General features: G+C 39.5%; 2 protein-coding genes across 2 annotated transcripts; one reads left to right on the top strand and one right to left on the bottom strand.

Annotated features, from left to right (window-relative positions):
* Nucleotides 1-1,683: 1,683 nt before the first annotated feature.
* LOC133745773 (serine/threonine-protein kinase SAPK2-like) lies at nucleotides 1,684-4,596 on the top strand. The gene is made up of 9 exons (XM_062173892.1): nucleotides 1,684-1,995; nucleotides 2,096-2,170; nucleotides 2,617-2,718; nucleotides 2,901-2,954; nucleotides 3,085-3,177; nucleotides 3,268-3,357; nucleotides 3,443-3,547; nucleotides 3,672-3,770; nucleotides 4,137-4,596. Exons 1-9 carry the CDS (start codon nucleotides 1,876-1,878, stop codon nucleotides 4,410-4,412), a joined length of 1,014 nt encoding a protein of 337 aa, XP_062029876.1. The 5' UTR covers nucleotides 1,684-1,875; the 3' UTR covers nucleotides 4,413-4,596.
* Nucleotides 4,597-10,362: 5,766 nt separating this feature from the next.
* Nucleotides 10,363-11,052, bottom strand: LOC133744223 (uncharacterized). The gene has a single exon (XM_062172362.1). The coding sequence runs from the start codon at nucleotides 11,050-11,052 to the stop codon at nucleotides 10,363-10,365; it is 690 nt and encodes a 229-aa protein (XP_062028346.1).
* Nucleotides 11,053-26,518: the final 15,466 nt, after the last annotated feature.

The raw sequence follows: 26,518 nt of genomic DNA, 5'->3' as shown, positions 1-26,518 counted from the left end.
CTTTACGCACGACTTCTACCGTGCTTCCTTATCAATCGCAGCAAGCCTACTTCCTGGCGACGACTCTTTGCCCCCAGTCTCGATCTGATCGTGGTTGGTGGGGAGAAGAGAGGGCTGCGCTGCCGCGTGGGATTGGAACGGTGCAAGCTGGTCACCATCTCCGATCGAGCCGGGCACGTCTGAAATTGGATCTGGTGGTTAGATTTGGCCCGATGGCTGGGTTGATGGGTTGTTGCTTGACCATGTTCTCAGGTGAAGGGACGAGGCCAGATAGTAAATAGTGGTTTGGCGTTCGGTTCCCCGCGGTTTTGACCAGAGGGGGTTTGGACTGGAGTAGAATCTCTTCGGTTCTACGTCGGAACCGCCCCAACACTGGTAGGGAAGGCGGCGACGCCTTGATTCAAGAGGACGTGTCTGGGATGGGCTTTCTCCGGCGAGGATTGGCAGAGCAGCAGCTAGGGTTGAAGGCAAGTAGGACTGGGTGCCCAGAGTGTTTTTGGGTGTCCAATGGGCCTGGGCTTGTTTGGGTTACTCAAGAAGGGCCTTTGCTTGGGCCTTGTCTTCTGTTTGGATTCGTATCTGGGATCCTGGAGATTTTTTATGGATTCTTCTTTCTGCTACATTTTGGAATTGGAATTTCGGTTACTTAGGTAGAAGATTGCTCTCTACTCAAAGTATTACTTTGCGTGGAGTGGGCAAGGTCGGTCACACTACCGCCGGTTACCTTGATAGAAGGTTATCCTCTATTCGACGCATATTTTTGAGTGGGAGTATGGTTGGCCATACGATTGGTACCGTTTTACATAGCCCGGGGTCTGCCCGGTGCCTCACCAAATGCTTTTTAGCATCCCTCAGTATCTTTGTTAGGTTTTCTTTCCGATGCCTTGTTGCATCTAGTATTGTTTATGCTATTTTTCATTTTGATGTGGTCTCTACATCTATAAGTTGTAATATTTCTTCTTATTATTCTCAATAAAATGGTTGACTATTATTCTAAAAAAAAAAAAAAACAGTTTAGTTAAATTTGTTTTTTTTGGTGAAATTGAAGATAAGTGAGCATGGATGTTCTCAATTTAAGTAAATGTGAACATTCTCATAACCAATCAGACATTTGTTTTATAAAATTACATGAATAAATGATATTTGTTTATGTAATTTTTTAGAGAAATGATATTTAAATATTAATTTAAAAGACGAATGATTTCAATTATGGAGTTTAAATTGCAAAATTTTATCCAAATAGAAGACAATTTGGGGACCTAAAAGACCCAAGCAAAAACAAAACACTAACTAAGAGCAAATTAAAGATAATTTAGGCTCAAATTTTTCCACGTTTTTCAAAGTCATGAAAACCAAAAATTTCTTTCGGAGCGTCTTCATCATTCACGTTTTTCACGAAGAACAATGATCCGCCATTACCCATTGGTATCCAAAAGAAAAGGTTGGCCGTGGGCCTGTACCACACTGTTACTTGTTTACTTGTTCCTTCCTTCCACAAAAAGGAGACACACTGTTACAAAATACGTACGAATCAGAGCACATGTTACTCCAGTTTACTCGGTCAAAATGCTCCACTGTCTTCTGTCTGTAACTCCAAACTTTTCCTCATCACGAAAAACACAAGGAAATTTCTTACACCGTCCCACACTTGACTCCTGGTAGTTATCCTTTTGCGGTCAAAGTGTCACTGTGGCTTCTTTTGCCTTTGTTTAAAGTCTTCTGTACCAAAACCACCCACCAACCCTCTGCTCCACTTGTCTTAAACCTACGGAGAAAAGATTTGGTGTCTGTGCACCACTGTACCTGTAAACCCTTTTGCGGTTGGATCATTCTTGCAAGTTGGTGTTTGATGATCAAGCTGTGATTTGGTATACTATGGAGAGGTATGAGATTGTGAAAGATATTGGGTCTGGGAATTTTGGGGTGGCAAGGTTGGTCAGAGATAAGTGGACCAGAGAACTCTTTGCTGTTAAGTTCATTGAGAGAGGCCAGAAGGTCAGACTTCATCTTCTTCACTCCTTTTACTTCTACCATTTTTTTTTTCTTTCTGAATTTTCTGAATATTTCTGGTATTGGGTTTCTTTTGGTGTTGCAGATAGATGAACATGTGCAAAGGGAAATCATGAACCACAGATCGTTGAAGCATCCGAATATTGTTCAATTCAAAGAGGTAAGTGATTAGTGATGAGTTAGGTACTTAGGTCAATATTCATCCATAAATGATAATATTCCTCAACCATCAATTCATATAGGATTGGCCAATGCCCTGTTTTGTTGAATAAAGACATTATATTTTGGGGTAATTATGATCTTTCTAAAGGAAAAAACTGAGAATGAATAATCCCTAAGCTTATAGCATGTCTCCTACACATAAGCAGCTTGTTCCTTTTTATGGCATGTTGTCTTTCAGATTCAGTTTTGTATAGGCTTGCTTTGCATCAGCATCTGTTGAGGTTGGAGTTAAGACAGAACATGCTAATTTATGCCTCTAGTGTGCTTAAATTAGTTTACTTCCTGTCAATTTTTTAGAATGTTCAGCAGAAACGTTCTTTACCGTGGCCTTTCTGATCAACTCTTCTAGCTATAGTGATGGAATATTGGGTGTCTTCCTTGCAGGTTCTTCTGACACCAACTCATCTAGCCATAGTAATGGAGTATGCTGCTGGAGGAGAACTCTTTGGGAGAATATGCAATGCTGGTAGATTTAGTGAGAATGAGGTAAAGTAGTTAACTAGGGGGTGAGTTCAAGGAAAACTTTTGTTCGTCAGGAGTATGGGGTTCTTTATTTTCCCCTGAAAATGAAATCAATAAAAAGATTTACAAGCACTTTTACTTATATATCAGTCTTGATATTATTATAACTGACATCCTTCTGCAATTCTATTGTTCTTTTGCATCAGGCAAGGTTTTTCTTCCAGCAATTGATATCAGGAGTCAGTTACTGTCATTCAATGGTATGTTAATTGGAACTCTTCCGGTGTGTGGTATATCGTTGCTTTTTTTTTTTTTTAATTATTTATTTATTTTTTGTTCTTGATATTTGATAATATTCATTGTAGTAAGCAAATAGTTCATTTGTGGCAGCAAATATGTCACAGAGACCTTAAGCTTGAAAATACACTCTTAGATGGCAGCACAGCACCTCGTGTCAAAATATGTGATTTTGGATACTCAAAGGTATTCCACAAACTCTAGAGTAAGGAATCTGCACTAGAGATTCAGGTTCATGAGACGTTGAGTAATTATTTTTTCACTTGGTTTTTGTAGTCACTACTGCAGTCTCAGCCAAAATCAACTGTAGGAACACCAGCCTATATTGCTCCTGAGGTCCTATCTAAAAAGCAATATGATGGAAAAGTAAATTCCAATTCCTGTGACTTTTCATTGACATCATAAATTGTTATGGGTTCAGCATCTTTTGTAGCTAATCTTCATGTTATAGATTGCAGATGTTTGGTCTTGTGGAGTCACCTTATATGTGATGCTAGCTGGAGCATATCCTTTTGAAGATCCTGATGACCCTAACAACTTCAGAAAAACAATTAATGTTAGTGGCATTACAACCTTCACTAATAAAATTGAACATGCTTTGTATATTGGAAAACAGTGCTTATCAAATCTGAGTTAGCTTTAGGGTTTAGGTAAGCATGTTAACGTGTTGTCTCATGCAGCGGATCCTTGGCGTACAGTACTCGATTCCAGATCATGTTCAAGTTTCCATCGAATGTAGACATCTATTATCTCAGATATTTGTGGAAAACCCCGAAAAGGTAATAGTGTGGCTTCTGTTTTGGTGTTGAATCTAGTAGACAATTAGAGTTAACCATTAGGGTAATTTAATCCCCTAGAGAGGAAAAGAAAAATCATGTGTATTATAACAGAACAATTACATTCCTGACCCAATTAACTAGGTTTGCTGCTAGATTGCTAGTAGTCTCGCAACCAATTGACATACTCAGAACAGTTCCATTCCTGACCAATTACTTTTGTATGCTGCTAACTTGACGAGTGAGGGTCATAATTTAATTTATTTTCTTTTTCCTTCTGATTATTGAAAATATCTGGTTTTGTTTACATGTTTTGAGTTTAAATTTATAGGTTCAAGTTAGCTTTCTCATTGTGGTCTTTGCTCGCAGAGAATAACAATCGCAGGAATTAAAAACCACCCTTGGTTCTTAAAGAACTTACCCATGGAACTGATGGAAGGAGGAAGTTGGCAGAGCAATGATGTAAATATTCCATCTCAAAGCACTGAAGAAGTTATGTCCATAATTCAAGAGGCAAGAAAATCAGTACAGTCCCCAAACGCAGTTACGCATCTCATCGAAGGCAGCATGGATCTTGATGATTTGGATGCTGAAGTTGAAGATATTGAAACAAGTGGTGATTTTGTATGTCACGTGAGTAGTTAAACTGTACATACACATCATACTTGGCTCTTGGCGGTCGATCTGGAGTTGAATTCTGTAAAAAGTAATAGTAGTGTACCTAGAGAAGCACGGGATAGGTGCTTCTAACAAAAGTTTTGCTAATGGCAGAATTATTACCAAAGCATCCAAAAAGAAAATATAAAGCTCGAGAATACCATGCTAATTCCTCTTCGAACGGTGAACTTCATTCCACGGGGTCTGGTTGTTCTGATACATGGTGTGGAAGAGGGTGTGGTGCTTCTTGATATTGGTTGCAAATTTGCAATGACATGTCAATTCATGGTGGTACATCAGTAGGCCTATGAAAGCACCCAAGGTTGATGGGCATGCTATAATAGTCCAGCCCTGTTTTTTAAGGCCATGGGTCAGTCCAGCTCGACCTTAGGGGCGGGCTTGGCCGGGCCCATTGACAAAGGATAGGACTTGGGCAATGCTTTCCAATTCCAGGGCTACCATGGTCTAGCTTAGGGATGACAATGGGGCGGGTTGGGGATGGGGATCACAATACCATTCCCATCCCTGGGGTCATTCTCTACCCCCATCCCCGCCCCAATCCCCAATAAAAATCCATCCCCATCCCCACTTAAGTCTCCAAACCCGCCCTAAATCCCCAATAAAAATTCAATAAACAAAATAATGTTTTCTCATATTGCCTTTTTTAAAATCAAAATCTACAATAAATAAATTTAAAACATGATTAAATTCATAAATCATAATTCAGTGAGTGCAAAAGTCAAAACACCATTAAAGTAAAGTAGTAAATGTATATATTTGTGATTTATATTATAAAAAATAAATTAAAATATATATAAATTAAATATATGTATATATTATTGGGGCGGGTTTGGGGATGGGGATTACAATACCATCCCCGCCCCATCCCCAATCTTAGATAGCGGGGATTGGGGATCCCCATCCCCCATTTGTCCCTGAATTCTCCCCCCATTAGGGGCGGGTATCCAATGGAGCTCCACCATGCTGGAGATTTTTGTCATCTCTAGTCTAGCTCAAGCTCCGCCCCCCATATTAGTAAAAGTGTAGAGCTTGCCTGGAGTTGCCTAAGATTACAAAAAGTTTCTAATTTTTTTCTTCTTCTGTTTCGACAACAATATATATATATATATATATATATATATATATGTTATAAAGTATTGACTTACTTTGTAGAGAGTAAGAAATGTATAAAGAGAGATGAGGGGAAAATGGAGAAGTATATTATTCAGTCTTAGAGGCCTCCTTTATATAGAGGTAGGGTTTACATGATAAGTGTTCAGACTATTGAGATATTACATGTAGGTCCTTAACTAATAACGTGGACAACCACATAAGAATTAATATTTACAACACTCCCTCTTGGATGTCTACCAATTAATGATGGTTTTGGACGCGCTTATTGTTGCCTCACTAAAAACCTTGCCAGGTAACAAAAATCCAGTAGGACAAAAATAACCCTGATCGAAGGACAAAAAGAGCACAACGCGCATATGTTCTAGGTAGCATGTTTCTTGATGCTCCTCCTGATTGAAATCTTCCCCTGATCCTTGCATGCGTCGCTTGATAACTTCGAGAGTCGCCTCATCCAATCCCTTCCACTAACTCTGGAAAGTACACTTAAGTAGAGATTTGGTGAATAAATCAGCCAAGTTTTCATCGGATCGAATTTGCTTAACTGCAATTTCTTGATTCTTTTGAAGCTCATGAGTGTGGAAGAACTTTGGTGCAATATGCTTAGTCTTGTCACCTTTGATGAATCCTTCTTTAATCTGAGCAATACAAGCAGCATTGTCTTCATACATGACTGTTGGATTGTCAATTACTGAAGGTAAATCACAAGTGCTTAGAATATGGCGAATCATGGATCTTAACCAAAAACATTCTCGGCCAGCTTCATATAATGCAATTATTTCTGAATGATTAGAGGAAGTTGCCACTAGTGTTTGCTTAGATGATCGCCATGAAATTGCAGTGTCTCCACAAGTAAAAACATATCCTGTTTGAGAGCGACCTCTATGCGGATCAGAGAGATATCCTGCATTAGCATATTCAACAATCGTGGGATTATCAACAGGTTTATTTGTATAAAATAAACCCATATCTGTTGTACCACGAAGGTAGCGTAAAATGTCTTTTACGCCTTTCCAATGGCGTGATGTTGGAGCAGAGCTATATCTTGCCAACACACTAACTGCAAATGCAATGTCTGGTCTTGTACATTGTGCCAAATAGAGTAGGGCACCAATAGCACTAAGATATGGTACTTCTGGACTGAGGATAATTTCGTCATCTTGTCTTGGACGAAAGGGATCTTTCATAGTGTCAAGACTCCGAACAACCATTGGGGTACTAAGTGGGTGAGCTTTGTCCATACCGAATCTCTTCAGAATTTTTTTAGTATAAGCAGATTGATGGACAAGAATCTCACTATCCAAATGCTCAATCTGCAGCCCAAGGCAATACCTTATTTTTCCAAAGTCTTTCATTTCAAATTCTTTCTTTAAATATTCAGCAGTTTTTCCAAGTTCTTCAGAACTTCCAATCAGATTCATGTCATCGACATAAACTGCGACTATTGCAAAACTAGAATTTGATTTCTTAATGAACACGCAAGGACATATAGGATCATTGACATATCCTTCCTTAAGTAGATACTCACTGAGGCGGTTGTACCACATTCGTCCACATTGCTTCAATCCATATAAGGATCGTCTCAGTTTGATTGAGTACATATTGCGTGGTTTTGTAGTTGCTTCAGGCAACCTAAGTCCTTCTGGGACTTTCATGTAAATATCAGTATCTAACTCACCGTATAGGTATGCGATAACAACATCCATAAGTCGCATATCAAGCTTTTCCGAAACTACTAAACTTATTAGATAGCGGAATGTGATAGCATCCATTACGGGAGAATATGTTTCCTCATAATCTATCCCAGGCCTTTGTGAAAAACCTTGCGCAACAAGTCGCGCTTTGTATCTTGCAATCTCATTTTTCTCATTACGCTTTCTTACAAATACCCATTTATATCCAACCGGTTTGACATTGGGTGGTGTTTGGACAACAGGTCCGAAAACACTGCGTTTTTCTAGAGAATTTAATTCAGTTTGGATTGCATCTTTCCATTTGAGCCAATCATGTCTCTGTCTACATTCATTAACAGAGCGAGGTTCAGTGTCATCGCTTTTTATTATTTCAGTAGCTACTGCGAATGAGAATATATTGTCTATGATCATATCTCTACGATCCCACAACTCATTGGTGTACACATAGTTTACGGAAATTTCCTTATTTTCAGGTACCTGAGCCTCTTCATGGGTTAGTGTCTCACCGATGTCATTTTCCTCTTCTGTAGTCACAAAATCATGAATTGTGGATCAGACATTAATGTCTTGCCCAATATTCTCTTCATGGGCAATTTCATTTGGATTCAGAAGTGCCTTTGATTTCCTCTTTCTGGGAACTGAATCTTTTGAACCTACAGGTCTGCCACGCTTCAGGCGTGCAACAGATGGCTCATTGGCCGCCACATTATTTTGTCCAATTTGGACATTAATTCTTGCCGGTGCATTTATTGCTGGGATATGTGATCTTGTCACTTTTGCTGTGTCAGTGAATGCATCAGGCATTATGTTAGCAATATTTTGAAGGTGCAGAATCCTTCGTACTTCAATTTCACTTTCTTTAGTACGACGATCAAGATGAGATATAGTGGGTACAGTCCACATTAATTCACGACGTTCATTTAGAACAGTCTTATCTCCCCCTTACGGCGGGAATATTGTCTCATCAAAATGGCAGTCTGCAAACCGTGCAGTGAAGGTATCACCCGTCATGGGTTCTAAATACCGAATAATGGATGGTGAATCAAAGCCAATGTAGATTCCCAATCAACGTTGAGGGCCCATTTTTGTACGTTGTGGCGGTGCGATAGGCACATAAACAACACAACCAAATGTTCGAAGATGGGAGATATTGGGCTGGCTTCCAGAAACAAGTTGTAATGGGGAATATTGATGGTTGGCTATGGGCCTCAACCGAATTAAAGCTGCTGCATGCAAAATTGCATGTCCCCATGCAGAAACTGGCATCTTTGTTTTCATTAGCAAAGTGCGCGCTATTATTTGAAGTCTCTTAATAAAAGCTTCTGCCAAACCATTTTGTGTATGAACATGAGGAACCGAATGTTCAATTTCAATTCCCATAGACATGCAATAATCATCAAAGGTTTGAGATGTAAATTCACCAGCATTGTCAAAACGAATGGACTTGATAGAGTAGTCCGGGAATGGAGCTCGTAATTTAATTATCTGAGCAAGTAGTTTGGCAAATGCCACATTACGGGTAGACAAGAGGCAAACATGTGACCATCTTGTAGAGGCATCAACTAGGACCATAAAATATCGAAATGGTCCACAAGATAGGTCAATAGGTCCACAAATGTCCCCTTGAATTCTTTGTAGAAAAGATGGGGATTCGATATCTATCTTTGCATAAGATGGTTTAACCACCAATTTCCCTTGTGAGCAGGCTTTACAAGGGTTGCTTGGCAAAACAATATGTTTAGTCATCAATGGATGTCCATTGGAATTTGTAATGATCCTACGCATCATGGTAGATCCAGGGTGACCCAAACGGTCATGCCAAAGCATAAATGTATGTTGATTTTTGAACTGCTGGTTCACAACATGGTATCCCTAAATTGGTTGAATGGTTGTGTAATACAACTCAGATGATAGAGCAACCAATTTTTCCAACATCTGCTTTTGACAGTTTTTATGGACGTAATGCAAAGATATTCCACATGATTATCATTTGTGGTCTCAATGTGGTATCCGTTTAAACGGATATCTCTAAAACTGAGGAGATTTCTTCTGGATCTCGAAGAGTATAAAGCCTCTTGAATGGACAATTGAGTTCCATTTGGTAGCCTAATGTGGGCTCTTCCGGAGCCTTCAATCAAGTCTGTAGGACCTGATATAGTAGTCACATTAGCTTTAGAAGGTATTAAAGTGGAGAAATAAACCCGATCGCGAAGGATCGTATGTGTAGTGGCACTGTCAGCAAGACATATTTCTTCTCCATCCTTCATAAGTTGAGAGCATCCAAAATCCATTTTCATGCCTTCATAAAAGAAATTAATTAATTTGAATGAGTATGGCATGAATGTTTTAAAAAATTCACAATCATATAGATGATTCAGAATAGCTGTTGAGTTAGGTGCGAGAGAAAAAAAAATCTGAACCTAAAAAAACTCCTCCAAAGCGAGGACTATCCAAATTTTAATTAGTTAAAGTGTATATCTCTCACAAAGATTGAAACAATAATAATGATAAGTACCTAAATAACGTATATAGGCAGGGGAGGAGAGATAATGTTGATATGTTGTAAAGTCTTATCCTATTACCAGTACTCTTATTCTAATTAAGAGTTAAGTCACATGCAAAGACTTCAACGCAACAATTCAAATAGGAATAGGTGTGATAGTGTTATTGAAAGGTTTGAGTCAACAAAACTGAGTGTATCCTATCAATTAACATTTGAAAAAAAACAGGCTTATATATCATTGCAACGTCATGCAAGTAAACATATTTGTGATAACTACTAATGATTCTTTCATGCACATAGATAAGTACATATATGCATAGGTTAGTTCCATCGATATTTGTCTACATGCAGGGAAACTTGTAATCAAATCATAATCAAACACAAGTAGGAGTAACGATCATCATAACAGAAAACGTGGTAATTCAAACTGTCTTGAAAAATAAATATATAATAGAATAGAAACATTCTTCTTTTATTGAACTTCCAAACTAGAGAGAAAGACAAATTAATGAAAAAAACTTCCAAACTAGCTAGAGACTAAAAAACAAAGGGAAATACGACTAATGCAAGAAATACATAATGGAAAAAGTGCCTAAACATAGGCTGACAACTAGTTGTCGTCAAGAATTCCACCACTGGTCATATCATCAAAATTGCTTCCATTGTTCGCAAAAAAATCTGAGATATCAAGGGGGGTAATGTCCAGAGGCTCAGATGAATCCCAAGGGTCAGAGTGATCAATGTAGTTTGTCTCCACATTTTTCTTTTTTAGGGAAGCTTTATAAAGTGCCACCAAATGGTCTTCTGTACGACAGGTACGAGCCCAGTGGCTTTTACCACCACATCTAAGACAAACATTATCATCATTTTTATGAGTTTTGATCATCTGACCATTTCCTTTAGTAATCTTGGCATTGTTCCTTGAGCCCAACTGCTGGTTGTAGCCCCCACGAGCTTGACCATTTTGTCGACCCTGACCACGTCTATGACCACGGTTACGGGCTTTGCCATGCCTTCCACCACGTCTATTGCCATGACCACTAGTAAAAATAGCATTCGCTTCAGGGAATGGCTGTGATCCTGTAGGGCGAGACTGATGGTTCTTCATTAAGAGCTCATTGTTTTGCTCAGCCACCAGAAGACAAGATATGAGATCAGAGTATTTGGTGAATCCTCTTTCCCGGTATTGTTGCTGTAAGACCATATTTGAGGCATGAAAGGTGGAGAAGGTCTTTTCAAGCATCATGGCCTGAGTGACAGTTTCTCTATAAAGATTCATCTGGGAGGTGATCTTGAACATGGCGGAATTGTAATCTATCACAGAACTGTAATCTTGAAGGTGCAGATGCGTTCATTCATAATGTGCCCTAGGAAGCACAACAGTATTTTGATGAGCGAACCTATCTGCCAAGCCTGTCCATAGCTCAAGTGGGTCTTTGACAGTTAAGTACTCGTCCTTCAATCCCTGATGGAGATGGTGGCGCAGAAAAATCATGGCCTTAGCCTTATTCTGTGGGGACGCTGAGTTTCCTTCCTTGATTGTAGGCCCAAGGTTTTGGGCTTCGAGATGAATCTCGGCATCAAGGGCCCAAGACAGGTAGTTCTTGCCAGAGATGTCAAGGGCGACAAAATCCAATTTTGCCAATGTTAACGTTAGAATCCGAGGGGACTCTAGTTAGCTATAAATAAAGAGAGAGAGAGAGAGAGTTGACACGAGATGTATAGTGGTTCGCCTCCGCATGAGCGGGAGACTACGTCCACTTGAATGTTGTACTAGTGTGTCGAGCCTTGCGGCCCAACGAGATTACACAAGATGTAATGGGAATGAATGAATGTGTTGAGTTGTGGGAGGAGGCATTCCTTTTATAAGTGAAGGAAGCCATCTCCTCTACTTATTATTCGATGTGGGACAAGTTTCCACATATTTCTAGTCTAGAAAGCCTAGAAGCATGTAGAAAGCTATGTTGTGGTGGCATCTTGGCAAGGGCGGAAAGGTGGCTTTCCGGTGGCGGATTTGTGACTTCCGGATACCGCCGCGTAGCTTGAACATAGGGCTACACGATGCATGTCTCGGTTGGGCCTTGCCATGGTTCGTGGATGTCCCAAAGAGGGTGTTACTTATGCTTGGTGATGTAGAGAACTAGCTTGCTAGTGTAGGTATGAACAAGTCCCCGAAGTCCCCGAGTAAGAGTAGCTTCTTGGTTGGGGAGTTCAAATCATGAAGTCATCAAGCATAAGTAACATCCGAGAGGCGCACAGCCCCTACAAGTCCCCGAGCTCCGCAAGCAAGAAGGGACTCGCTATCCTGTATCACAAAAGACAAAAATTCGTAAGTGCATGAGAGAATGGGGCGTCGCCCTGCCGCATGGCGGTAGGTCGTAGACCATAGACAGGTGGAGCCCGGAGGCTAGACCATATGTAAGAACATGTTTCGCATGCTTTGATACCTAAGCGAGTCATAACCGTTTCGCAAGCATTTATCCGAGCATGTTTAATTGAGCTATAAGTGTCACAAGGTTCTAGATGAATGTCACATGAAAGTGAATTTAAGCATGTATGTGTGTAGCATGTACTCGTAGGAAAGTTGCTAAGGACATGTTGTAGGCATGCTTAAGGGTTATAGAGACATGGTATCGGCGGTAGCTCAAATTGTAAGAGCGGAAAAAATAAGAGGAAAACACTTATCTGGCGGATGCGGGGTGTCGAGGACGTGCATCAACTCGTAGTGGAGGTGGAATGATTGAAGGAAAAAATGATTTTCCTTGCATACAGTAGGCATACTGCCCAGGGAATGCAGCGGAGGAGGTACCTAAAGAGTGGGAGTGCAGCGTTGACTTGGAGCTGCCACGTTGACCATGCACCCAAGCGTTGACTTGGAGTGGACTGTTGACTCGGTGCCCAGCGGCGTTTTCCATGGGAGGGCCGAAGCTAGGAGGGCGGAGCTGCAGTTGGAGGGTGCCCAGAGGTGCAGCCCAATCAGCAGTGCAGCAGTGGTGGAGCGGAGGAGTTGGGCGGAGGATAGCCGGCGAAGGTGGAGCTTCTGCCGCCGGTGGTGGCCCGAAAGTCTGGCGGATGCTCAAAGTGTGGCGGAGACCAGTTCGGCGGAGCACCAGTTCGGCGGAGAACCAGTGCGGCGGAGATGTAAGTCAGGCGGAGGAACTCCCGGCGGCGAAGCTGGGCGGAGCCCTGGAGCTGCAGGCTTGGGCGGAGCTGCAAGTTGGGCGGAGTTGCAGCTTCGAGTGTGGCGGAGCGGAGGTCTGCCTGAGCCAGCGGAGCCTGTGGCTGGAGGAGGGAGCTGCAGCGGAGGTCCAGCTAGTTGCAGCGGAGAAGTTGGGCGGTGTACAGTGTGGCGGAAGTTTTTCCGTCAAAGGTTAGCTAGCGATCCGCCTCCGGAGGATGGCCCACTGGCGGTGGCAGTCAAGTGTGGCGGCGGTGCCTAGCGGAGGGAGGATTTGCAGCTGGCGGAACTGCAAGTTGGGCGGAGGTGCTGGTGGAGCAGAGCTGGCTAGCGGAGGGAGCAGCAATTGGGTCCGGCGGAGCTGCAAAGTAGAGCAGAGCTGGCTCCGAGCTCGAGTTCGGTGGAGATGCTCGGCGGAAGAGCTCGGCGGTGACCTGGAGGTCGGCGGAGGATTCTGGCGGAGGAAGAGTTCGGCGGTGCCAAGTTCGGCGGAGACCACGAGTTCCAGGTCGAATGGTGGACGGAGCTGCAATTAGTAGTGGCTGGCGGGAAGTTTGAAAATTGGAGGGGTGCCCAGAGAAGTTTTCTGGGTGTCCAGAGAAGTTTGCCGCCACTTTTTTTTTGAAGGTTCAGCGTTGACCAAGCCATGGTCAGTGTTGACTTTGAGTTAGGCATTGACTTACCCTTGACTGGCGTTGACCAGTCATTCTGAGCGTTGACCAAGTGTGACCAACCCCGCCGGGCGTTGACCAACCCCGATTTGATGTTTGAACGAGCGTTGACCGGCCAAAGCTCGTGGTAGGTGACGAAGCCTTTGTGTGTCAGCTTCCCACAGACGGCGCCAAATGTTAATGTTAGAATCCGAGGGGACTCTAGTTAGCTATAAATAAAGAGAGAGAGAGAGAGAGAGTTGACACGAGATGTATAGTGGTTCGCCTCCGCATGAGCGGGAGACTACGTCCACTTGAATGTTGTACTAGTGTGTCGAGCCTTGCGGCCCAACGAGATTACAAAAGATGTAATGGGAATGAATGAATGTGTCGAGTTGTGGGAGGAGGCATTCCTTTTATAAGTGAAGGAAGCCATCTCCTCTACTTATTCTTCGATGTGGGACAAGTTTCCACATATTTCTAGTCTAGAAAGCCTAGAAGCATGTAGAAAGCTATGTTGTGGTGGCATCTTGGCAAGGGCGGAAAGGTGGCTTCCCGGTGGCGGATTTGTGACTTCCGGATACCGCCGCGTAGCTTGAACATAGGGCTACACGATGCATGTCTCGGTTGGGCCTTGCCATGGTTCGTGGATGTCCCAAAGAGGGTGTTACTTATGCTTGGTGATGTAGAGAACTAGCTTGCTAGTGTAGGTATGAACAGCCAAATTCGTCATCTTCTTGCCATAATGAAGATGAGGTATGTTAGGATCCATATATAGTGTTAGAACTACAGGTTCTTAACAAATAAGCAATCAGTGTCGAAACTTCAGGTTCGAAAAATAAAATGAACATTGGATCGCAATTATATGCACGAAGCTTCAGGTTTGTGTTCTTATGATTAGAACTTCAGGTTCTAAAATCTTTTATTATTTTTCTTTGAACTTTGGGTTCAAACAAAATGTCTACTCAAAACTTCAGGCTCGAGTGACGATCATGAAACTTCTGGTTCACTAATATATATAAGAGAAAAGGAAAAATTATATATATATATATATATATATATATATATATATATATATATATATATAACGTGAAGATATTAAAGATATGGATAATATTGGAGCAATAGAGATAATTATGCATCTATATAGAGATTTGTTGATGAGCAAATGTATCACTGCAGACATAAGACGTGTATGATTATAAGACTACATCAAACATCATGAGATAGATTAATTAAAACAAGATTGCATGGAGTCAGTATATGGTGAACGTGAATGATATTTGCAGACCTCCATCAATCACTACTAGCAAAAAGAGCTATACATACTGATTTTAATCAGTGTGTATAGAACCTAATAGCTACTGAAATCTGTGTGGGAAGCCCAATGGCTACCCTACACTCACAGATGCTACGTCTGTTCAATTTGATGCCGTGGTCTTTGGTCTTCCCACACTGATAGAAAAATCAGTGTGAGTTTTTAGGTGGGACCCAACTCTACCCCAATATACCATTAAAAATCTTTGGTATTTAACATCAGTGTGAGAACTGATGAGATTTTAATTTTTTTTTTTAAATTCATCTCTTTCATAATAGTATAATTTTAGCATTTTTTTAATTTACATAATACGATATTAATTAACATAATTATATTTAGTGATAATAATTAGATCTCGATCTCGTCTCTCTCCCTATTCTTGAGCTTCCTGTAAGCCTCTTCGAGGCTGTCGATTAGGGGGAAGGTCTTTGCAAACTTATCGATGTTGGGGACATTATAATTCTGAGAGACGTAGATTCCGACCAAAATTTCTTCAAAGTAATCAAAACCCACAAGTTGGCAACCGTCTTCAATCTCAGCTTTGTGCATCCAAAACTGAAAATTAACAAAAACCCACCACACAAAACCCAGAAACCAAAACGATCACTGATTGAGACCTGCAATATTAAGAGAAATATCATCAAGTTCTTGGAAATAGTACATATATGGTAACCCAAAAATCAAATATCATAGTGCTAAACCAACAATCCTTATCGATGGAACAAATCGAAGGCAAACCTACAAGCTTGGGGAGAGCTCGCCAGCTTCCATGACCGTGTTGTTGGATGTACTGCACAAGCTTTTGATCCTTTTGTAGAATATTCATGTATACAGATCTCGATTTTGCAAATCCACTCAAATCATTCGAATCCCTCAGCCGAAAAACCAGTTACCACTTACCACCTCTTCTTAGTCCTCACTCCGATCATTTCCAATATGAGCACCGACGAGCTTCTTAAGATCAAACCCCAAGAGATCCAATTCCCTTTTGAATTGAAGAAGCAGATCTCGTGGTGATCCAGGTCCCTTTTGAATAGACTAAAACCATGAGAGATAGAGAGAGACTACAAGCTTGGAGAAAGATCCAGATCCCTTTTGAATCAACTGAAACCATGAGAGAGAGAGAGAGAGAGAGAGATCCCCTTTGAATCAACTGAAACCATGAGAGAGAGAGAGAGAGAGAGAGATCCCCTTTGAATCGACTGAAACCATGAGAGAGAGATGCATGCATTATCTCTAAACAGGGGTAACTGAATTTATTGGGTATAGAATATATAATTTGAGGTAATCAATACTGATCAGCTTTATGGCAATTAATAATTATTATTAAGCTACACACTGATATCTGTGGGTATTAACAACAATAATCCAAACAGATATCTGTGTGTACTATTTTTTTTTAATTATTTAATTTTCAGTACACACTGATATCTGTGTGAGATGTAAAAATAAAAATCATTTATTTTTTTATCACTCATCTGTCAATCAAAATTTTTGTTTCTGTAAATTTTCGGATAAAAATCGTTTAGTCCCTAATTTGAATAAACTTGCAAAGATGAGGGAGAAGATTTCTGATCATTTTAATCATCAATCCACACTGATATCTGTGTGTATTACAACAATAAGACAAATGGATATCCGTGTGAGATGTAAACATGTCACTTTTAACAAACGTTGACACAGATGTCAGTGAGAAAGTAGCAATTGCTACAGATAACTGTGTCAAACAACATACATATATCAGTGTCATTTTAACATTCACACGGATGACAGTGTGAAAATTCATTGTTACAGAATTCTGTGGATAAAATTATTTTGCAGATTATAATTTTGTTATTACTAACAGATATCTGTGTATAAATAATTCACACAGATATCAGTATAAGTTAAGTATTTTGTACATACAGATATCTGTGACAAAGTCTAGTCACACTGATTTCAGTGAGTAATAGTGTGAGCATGTTCTATGTAGGACCCAATCATTCATTTCACACGGATATCTGTATCTACAAGTTAAAACCCACTGATTTTTTATCAGTGTGAAAGTCAGTGTATTAAAAATCTGTGTGGGTTGCTCTTTTTGCTAGTAGTGAATAGTAATATAAACAAATAGGAGTGCTAAAGAAAATGAACTCGTAGATCACATTTTATAGTTTAAAGCAACGACGTTGCACCATAAAACATCTGCCTCCTGTGCCGCTAAAACATGCTACCGAGAAGTCCACACTAAACTGGAAACAGATCCCCACTTGCAGAAAGCCTCAAAGCTACCCATTTGTCTCCTTTGACGAATTCCCAACAATAAAAAAGACAAATTTGAGCAGAAATCCAGATCCAAACCCGTTCAAAAAGTGAAACACCACATCCATAGTTCCATACACCAAGGTCATCAAAGCAATTGAAGCACCACCCGTATTGGGCCAAAAGACACCGACCATAAACAATCAGTTGTCTCCACTCTGCACCACCAAATCGAAAGGACTTTCTCCCTTAAACACTGAACAACCAAATGAAAGGGTCAAAGGGAGAAATCCGAGGAACCACCATGAAGGAAATCGAGAGGAAGAAGAAATCTCCAACCTGAATATGAAGCGGGGAGCGCATCCCTAAGATCCGCAAAATCGAAACGAAAGAGAGAGCTTGAGTTGACGACCCTTAGGAAAACTAAGAGATGATGTAGAGAACTCATGTTGCGGTCAAAACCTCAAGAAGTCGCCGCTGGTGCTTGTGAGTCAAGGCCTAGCAGAGAAAAGTTTAGGTAGAGAAATGTTTTTTCAAAATTTATTGGATTTTTATAATCTTCTTTTTCAAGGTTTGTTGAATAAATAACATATTTAAAGCCGTAGAATCTCATTGAGACTAAAACATAAAAAGGTATGGATTGAACTTTTTATCTAGAACATAAAAGGTATGTTCTATAGCTAATGATAAAACTCTCGTATGTATGTATCACAGGTCCGCTCACCTGCCGGACGAAAATAAAGGGACAAAACGGGACGAAATCATCCCAGCTGTTAGATCTTAATTGAATCGATCAAACAGATAGAATAGCAAACCATTAAATTAAAATTTCTTTGATGCATTACTCAATCCGGTCTCGCTACTCTGCTAAGACTCCACGCTTAGTCTGTTTATCTTCCTCCTCCTTCGTCTCAACTCTCAATCCATCTACGATCCCTCAAAGCCTCCCCTATACCACTCTTGATTCATCCTCATCACCATAAGACTGGTCTATCTTGAAGGCATTTTTCTTAGATTTTACTCTCTCTCGATTTTAGGGTTTTCTTATTTTTTTTTTCTTTTCAGTTTGGTGGATCATGGAGCCATTGTATTTTGTTTGATGATTTCATTGTCGAAATTTTGGGTTTTCCTGTGGAAGTATTGATTTTTGTTGCAAATGGAAATTAGTTTAGTTTTCGGATTTGGATTCCTACTCAAAATTCGATTGACTGGATTTGTTATGTTTGTTTTGGGATTTGAAAGTGTTTCTATTTTTAATTGCTGGGATATAGAGTTGGTCAAAAGAAATTGAAAAAAGGTCAATACTTTTTGTCCATGGAATGGATTGAATCATTGAATAGGAAGCCTCATTGACCAACTTGATTAAGTGGTTAGACTCTGTGGAATTGGTTTCACCATTTTTGTTTTGTTTTGATAATTGTTTGACTACTTTATTACTAAAAGTGTGATAGATGCTGCAGCCGTCCGTGCTATACATTTGGGAAGAACATGAAGCGAGCTGGTTTTGGTCCTGGCTTTTTACAGGTTTGTTTCTTTTCCTTCATCCTTTGGTGAAGTGATCAAAGTCAAAATCTTTGAGTCAAAGTTTTGGTGTTGAGGAGAATGAGAGAGGCCATATTGCACCGTGTTGAATGAGCTGTCTAGTTTCACTTTGTTCTATATCTCATGATTGTTTTTCCACAGATGAGGATTGTTTAGATAGAATTTGAATCTTGGTATATTGTTATGCAGGGAACTCTTCATTTGATTCTAGTTGCTAGCATCCTTCTCAACTGCATTGCGTTTATTATCAACAACAAGTGCTGCAAATGAAGGCGGAGATTAATCGGAGTCAGAAAGGACAGCCAAAGCTGCGATTTCTCTCTTGACCGTAAAAATTCGAGAGATAGTGATTCAACCAGTTACTTGAACAAATTGATTAGTTAGCTTAAATTCTTTTCTGATATTTGTGTTGGATGTACTTGTCGGGAAATTTGAAATTCATGTTAAATTGATCGTCTTATCCTAATTTATGGAGATTGTTATTAGTACCGGAATGATATTTACCATTGTATTTACTATATGTGTTACTTACTCGGGTGTTTAGTATCAGAATTGTTAAGACTTCTGCTACAGGCCAATAACACTAAGCTAAAGTCTTTTGCTGCATCATTACTAAACAGAGCTTACCTCCTTATTCTGCAGTGAAAATAATAGTACCAAGTTGGACATTATTTCTCGACCTTGCATTAAATTATCAATTGAAAGATCCAGAAGTTATAATCATAATGCAAAAGAAGATACACAAGTTCTGGTCAGTGGATGAATGAAAAAACATTCATTGAATATGACAACCCAACTGATGCATATTACAATCCATTACATATCAAAAAGCTTGCGATTATGCTGAAACAAAATAGAAGAAAGATCAAGTTCATCCTTTACATGCTAAGTGGTGCTTCATTTGATTGCTCAGTGGGGTTGATTTGTATGCTTGACCTGATCATATACAATATCAATGATACATTAATAAGCATGAAATAAACCACATAGGTAAATAAAAGCAAGTGTTTACCCATTAGTATTGTCATTATTGTGCTTGTCACATGTTTTTATGTTGTACGTGCCTACTTTTACCACATTTTCCACAGTGTTTTTTTATTTTTTTTTATTTTTTATGAAGCGGTGTAAGAGCTAACTCAGCACTCTTACCTGAATTTATTAAAAATCAAGTAAAAAAAGATACATAGCAAGGGGGGCTAGACCAAACCTTGCCGAGAGAGAATACAAAATTGCAAAGTACAGAAGATACAAAAAAACCATTGAGAAGCGGGGGACTAGGCCAAGACCGCTTCCAAAACAAACATAAAACTAAAAGACAAAAGAAAGAGACACTGCTTATCTTTCATGTTTTTCCCATCCATAAAATAAAGCAACCCTTCCACTATGAAAAACGATAATTTGGAAAACCCAAATAATCAGCTTGTAGAAACCTGTGGAGTTCACTAGGAGGATTATCATACCAAGTAAACGTTGCATTTGAGATTCCCATATTTGCCATTTTGTCAGCTACAACATTACCTTCTCTAAAAATATGACTGCATCGAAAATTCATTTGGTGAACTTTAGAGAGACAATTGCCCCAACGAACTCTTAAATTCCATGGAGGAGAAAAGGACCTAGAAGAGAAGCAAGCTACCACACTAATAGAATCACTTTCCAACCATAAATGGAACCACCCTCTAGCAAAGGCAATTTCAATAGCCAAGATAACTGCATAAAGTTCAGAATAGAAGGAAGAATTCCAGCCAAGGGACTGACAAAAACTCCCTAAAAACCCACCTGAGGCATCTCGAAACACACCCCCACAAGCTGCAGGGCCTGGATTGCCTTTCGCCAAGCCATCAGTGCTTACTTTGACCCAAGGAAAAATTGGCCATTTCCAAAAAACATGGTGAACTTTGGGAGCCTTACCGCGTTTAGGAGCAACTCTAAGAGAAGACAATAATTAGGCATCCAGAACACCCTTATTGTGACTAGGATCAAACAAACTAATTTGACGAATCCATGCCATAATAGAACAACACATTTTAGAAAAGATAGGGGGACGATTATCAAACCTTAGCCTATTCCGAGCCTTCCATATTTCCATAAAAGTAAACATGCCAGCCGCTAGCCACAAATTAAAGAGCTGAGAGGAGAAAGGCTTTCGACAATAGCTCACCCAAAAGTCCAGCAGAGAGTCAAAAGAAGAAAAAGAAGTACCAAATTGAGCAGCCAACCATCGCCAAACCCGTTGGGCAAAAGGGCAGTGTAAAAATAAATGTAATGATGATTCCGCAGAACTATAGCATAACTGACAAATAGACACAACAGGAATCCCACCTATTTTCACTCGATCATTAGTAGGTAGCCGATCAAATAAGATTCTCCAAAACAAGAAAGACTAACGAGGGGGGATGAAAGGTCGCCATAAATTAGAAGCCCAATCCTTTACACTAAGATGATGCCTCAAAAATTCATAGCCGACAGAGAAGGATAGCTCACCAGAGGAAGAAGGCTCCCAAATAAGAATATCTGACTTCTCAGTAAGAGGGAGAGCAATATCTGAAATCTGTCTAGCCAAATCCGGAAAAGTGTGACAAAAGAATGGAGGAAGTTGCCATGAATGATGTGAAATAAAATCTGCCACCTGAAGATTGCTGAAATGGAACCAATTTGAGATACCCAAAGTTTCCAAAATAGGAGCTTGAAGCCATTTATCCTTCCAAAATGACACAGATTTACCATCCCCAATCAACCATCGACAATTCTGAACAAAATGAGAAGCAATAGACCGGAAACCTGGCCAAATTGATACAATAACCCAATTTGTGATTATTCAAAATTGGATACCTAGACCGAACGTATTTTCCCCATTGAGAAGAAGAGGTATAAGAGTCCCAAGCAAACTTCAAAATAGCCGCTAAATTAAGAGAGGATAAAGTGAAAATACCAAGCCCTCCTTCCTGCTTTGAGACACAGACTTAAGCCCAAGGAATAGTTACTATCTTTCGAGTCCCAATGTTACCGGACCAAATAAAGTTACGTGCCCATGACGTTAATTTCTTGACAAGATACACTGGCCACTGATACACAGAGAAACTATGAAGCAACATGCTCTGAAAAACTGATTGCACAAGTTGAGTACGGCCAGCCATAGAAAGAAGCCGCCCTTGCCAACCCATGAGCCTTGCCTTTGCTTTATCCGCAATAACTTGAAGATGACACCTCCGAGGTTTACCACAAAAAATTGGAACACCCAAATAAAGAAAAGGCAACCTACCTGCACGAAAGCCCAATATTCGCTGAATTGATGCCTGCCTATGATGATACTTGGCTCCAAGATAAAATGTACTTTTCTGTGCATTAATATACTGACTAGAAGCTTCACTATAATGATCAAAGAACTTCCGCAAGTGGCTGAGAGAAAATTTGTCCCCAAGACAAAAAACAACAAGATCATCTGCATATAACACATGAGAAGGGGGGATGCAGTTCCTTGGAAAAGATATAGGCTTCAACCGACTAGTGTGAAGTAACATGGATAAGCCACGGCTGAGAGCTTCTTCGGCAAGACAAAATAGAAGTGGAGAGAGAAGGTCCCCTTGTCTAACCCCACGAGAACAAGAGAAAAAGCCCTGAGGAGAGCCATTAATTAAAACTGATAACCTTGCCGATTGAAGAATAGTGATAATCCAGTTGATGAAAGTAGTAGAGAACCCAAAATTATATAAAACTCGGAGCAAAAAATCCCAATTCAGCGTGTCAAAAGCTTTAGCTATGTCCACTTTGATCCCCACATTACCACCGTAGGCCTTACGATCAAGAAAATTAAAACAGTTTCTCTGCTTATTCATTGCAATTTCTTTGGATGACTTCAACCTCTTTCCACTTTCTTTAGCCTTTGATTGAGATGGTTCTTTAATGAGTATTTGTTGAGGTATTCTTTTCTTTGTGGATGGAAGTTCCTCAACACCCAGACTTGAGAGAAGTTCTTTAATACCAAGGCGAAGCGAATGGAGTCCATCTGTGAAATATTTTGTTGTTTCTGGTGAAAGAGATGCCTCATCAATTATAGCTTGTGAAAGTTGAGATAATTGAATATATCTCATCATCAATGACTTATCACCATCATCTTTCACTTCGACACCATCATCATCCCAAACTCTTCCAACTTTTGCATTTTTTGTCCACTTATCCAAGATGTATTCACTTGGCAAATGTACCATATTCATACTTCAAAAAAAGAAAATGATATGCCTACATGCAATTCCTTCAACCTCAAAGCCTCCACAAGTACACTTGGCAAAACCAGATACTTTGTCATGAACAATTTGTCGCAATTTCCAGCTTTGTTCATCATCTGCAGCCCTTAAAACAGTATACACGCATTCATTTTCATCCTCCTTCAAAGTTTCACATTTCAAGTAAGCAGTACTCTTGACAACCTCATCTTGGAACCTCAAAAATATTTCTTTTGTGTACACCTCACACATTTGCTTTTCTATGGGATAGTAAGTCCTTGTCTTTGGAATTTCATTACTATCAACATGATCACGAATCAGTTCTTCATGCCTTTGTTGTCTAAGTTGCCTTTTAATCCTTGTAGCAAAATCCAATAAAGAATTGTTCAATGAAACAAATGATTTGAAGAATGAGTGGTTACTTTCAACTTTTTGACTACTTTGCATACCTGTATGAAAGATGTGATTGCAAAATGCAGGGACCCATTTACTTCGTAGTTCATACATTGTGTTCAACCACGCATGATTTTCTTGTTTGCTTTGTTGCACAACATTCTTCCAACTAGCTTCAAATTCTTCTTTAGTCCCTGAGTTATATACACTGGCTTTGAAGAGTCCATAATAACTTTGAGCAATCACAGGACCAAGTTTATCTCGAAATTTAAACATGATATGCCAAAGACAAAAACAGTGGAGTGTAAGTGGAAGAACTTGAGCGATGGCTTTTGCAATTGTTGGATCTTGATCAATAATTATAACTTTCGGTGGACCACATGCATAGCTTTCAGCCATTGTTCCAGTAACCAAATAAAAGACTCAATTTTCTCATCACTTAAAAGTCCACAACCAAATACAATTGTCTGGCCATGATGGTTGACTCCTGTGATTGGAGCAAAGATCATGCGATATCTGTTTGTGTTGTACGTGGTATCAAACCCAACAACATCATTAAAGAAATAATATGCTTTTTTTTGAGGTAGGATAAGCCCAAAAGCAATGATTCAACCTATTTTCTTCATCTCGGTCAACTTCAAAATAAAAGGATGGCTTCTTTTCCTTTTCAGACTTTAAGTACTCAAGTAGCATAGTTGCATCATGTCCCTTCAGTTCTTCCCTCGAATCTCTCTCAAAGTTTCTCAAATCTTTGGCAATACATCCAACATTTTGTATACCACCTGCCACAGTCTCCATTATTTTGAATTGCTGACTTGTTTGAACATTAACACTACTTAGCTTTTCCATAAGACACTTCTTTGCCTTTGTAAGCTTGCGGTGTGATGACAATAAATGTACTCTTTTGGGGGTTGTAAGTTCATGTGTATGAGCCTCCTCGAAGTCACTTATACACCATTTTTTGCTTGCCTTGTTAAAGATGATGTTCAACCTTGCCTTACAACCCATACGCTTTATTCTGCAATTCCTTTCTTCCATGGTCAATGAATGTTGCCGTTTTGAGTTCTCATAAGTCTCATCTGTTTTTCCTTCCTTGGTACATAAAAATTGTTTCCAAGTAATCTCTCCAGTTAGGGGTGTAAATGAGCCGAGCCAGAGCGAATACTAGGGTGATCATGTTCGGCTCATTTGTTTTTTATCGAGCTCGAGCCAGGCTAAAGCTTGAATTTTTTTTTCCATGCTCAAGCTCGGCTCGGCTTGAATATTTTTCTTAAGCCCGAGCTAGGCTTGGCTCGGCTCGATTTATTGGACAATATCAAGCTTAAATAGGCTCGGCTGGGTTCATTTGGCTTTAAATTTAAAAAATAAAAAAGGAAGAAAGAAAATTTAAAATAATAATCCAAAATTTGATGTCTAACACTCTAACCATCACACAAATCCCTTTTGACTTATATATTACAATATTTATTTAAATTCTCAGATTCTCTTTCAATTGAAAAGGAATGTAATAAAAAGAATTAAAGATTTGAGATCAGAAAAATTATATTTTTATTTATACTATAAATTTTCATGAGTCGAGTTTTAACAAACATCGAGGTTTAACAAATTCGAGCTACTCATGAGCTTGACGAGCCGAATATATCCTTGTTCAAGCTCGGCTTGTTTTTTTGTCGAGCCTAATATTGAGCTCATACTCGGCTCATTTATCTTACGAACACGAGCCGAACGAGCTAAAATCGAGCCGAATACGAGTCGAACACGAGCTGTATCGAGCCTATTTACAACCCTATCTCCAGTCGCCTTACTTCTCTTAGTTGAACCCATTCTCACACTAATACCAACAGTCTTTGCATATATCTCATTGTAAAAGTAATAGACCTCCTCTATTGATTCAAATTCCTGACCAAGCTGAAGTTTTGGTTCATCTACAACAGCATTCTCATTCGGCTCTTGTAACGATGGTTCACCCATCATAAAGCTGTAGCATTATATTACAAACACAACTATAAATAGAATTTCACCATAACAGAGTCAAAGACATAATACTAATAAAAAAGAAGTTAAAAACTAAACACAATTTCAATAGTCAAGCATTTTACTTATATTATAATTGAGCTCTCATGTATGGAATTGCACTTTAACGACAAAATTGTTTGAAGCTGTGAGCTCCTTATTAAACAAATCTATGTTGACCTTTTGAGAGTTTAGTGCTTTGATTTAACATATTGCCTTACCTGAAAAAAAAAAAAAAAATTGACGGTGAAACAGAGAAAGAAAGAGAGAATAAAATTTCGACAATGAAATCAGAACACTAGCAATGAAATCATCAAACAAAATACAATGGCTCCATGATCCACCAAACTGAAAAGAAAAAAAAGAAAAATAAGAAAACCCTAAAATCGAGAGAGAGTAAAATCTAAGAAAAATACCTTCAAGATAGATCAGTCTTATGGTGATGCATGAGGATGAATCAAGAATGGTATAGGGGAGGCTTTGAGGGATCGTAGATGGATTGAGAGTTGAGAAGAGGGAGGAGGAAGATAAACAGACTAAGCATGGAGTCTTAGCAGAGTAGCGAGACGGGATTGGGTAATGCGTCAAAGAAATTTTAATTTAATGGTTTGCTATTCTATCCGTTTGATCAATTCAATTAAGATCTAACAGCTGTTTCGTCCTGTTTTGTCCCTTTATTTTCGTCCCGCAGGTGGGCGGGCATATTCAATTGAATATAAAGAATCTACATCAAAGAATGAGGGATATACATACTTAGCTTACTCAGCTTCAGCAAATTCAAGCTTCTTCTTCTCTACACCCAATATGATACAACAGAATCTTCACTTAACTGCTTCTTTGGAATCTTTATTTAAAGATGAGGAAGTCTATTGGGCACAACAAGCTAAGACTAGATGGCTTCAGTTGGAAGATAAAAATAATAAGGATTAAATACTGTTTAGTCCTTGAACTTTTACCCAAAAAACACTTCAGTCCTTGACCTTCTAATTTCACACGTTTAGTCCTTATACTTGAGAATTTTGGACCAATAGGTCCTTGCCGTTACCCTCCATTCAAAAACTCTGTTATTCTCTGTCAAAATGTCTATTATACCCTTACTTTTTTTTTTTAACATTTATTTTTTTCTTTTTTTTTGTCACTTACTCGATAAGTTGAACCTCTCTCAAGTCTCAACCTCCCAAATCTCTCTCCTCTCAAACCTCGCCGCC

The sequence above is a fragment of the Rosa rugosa genome, chromosome 4 (assembly GCF_958449725.1).
Source record: "Rosa rugosa chromosome 4, drRosRugo1.1, whole genome shotgun sequence".
Taxonomy (NCBI): domain Eukaryota; kingdom Viridiplantae; phylum Streptophyta; class Magnoliopsida; order Rosales; family Rosaceae; genus Rosa; species Rosa rugosa.
This window is presented reverse-complemented; position numbering and strand designations above follow the sequence as displayed.

Excerpts from the sequence above, each read along its gene's own strand:
- LOC133745773 (XM_062173892.1), top strand. The coding sequence starts at position 1,876 with ATGGAGAGGTATGAGATTGTGAAAGATATTGGGTCTGGGAATTTTGGG. Across the intron at positions 2,719-2,900 it reads GTAGATTTAGTGAGAATGAG|GCAAGGTTTTTCTTCCAGCA; the intron begins GTAAAGTAGTTA and ends CTTTTGCATCAG. Across the intron at positions 3,548-3,671 it reads ACTTCAGAAAAACAATTAAT|CGGATCCTTGGCGTACAGTA; the intron begins GTTAGTGGCATT and ends TGTCTCATGCAG.
- LOC133744223 (XM_062172362.1), bottom strand. The coding sequence starts at position 11,052 with ATGTTCAAGATCACCTCCCAGATGAATCTTTATAGAGAAACTGTCACT.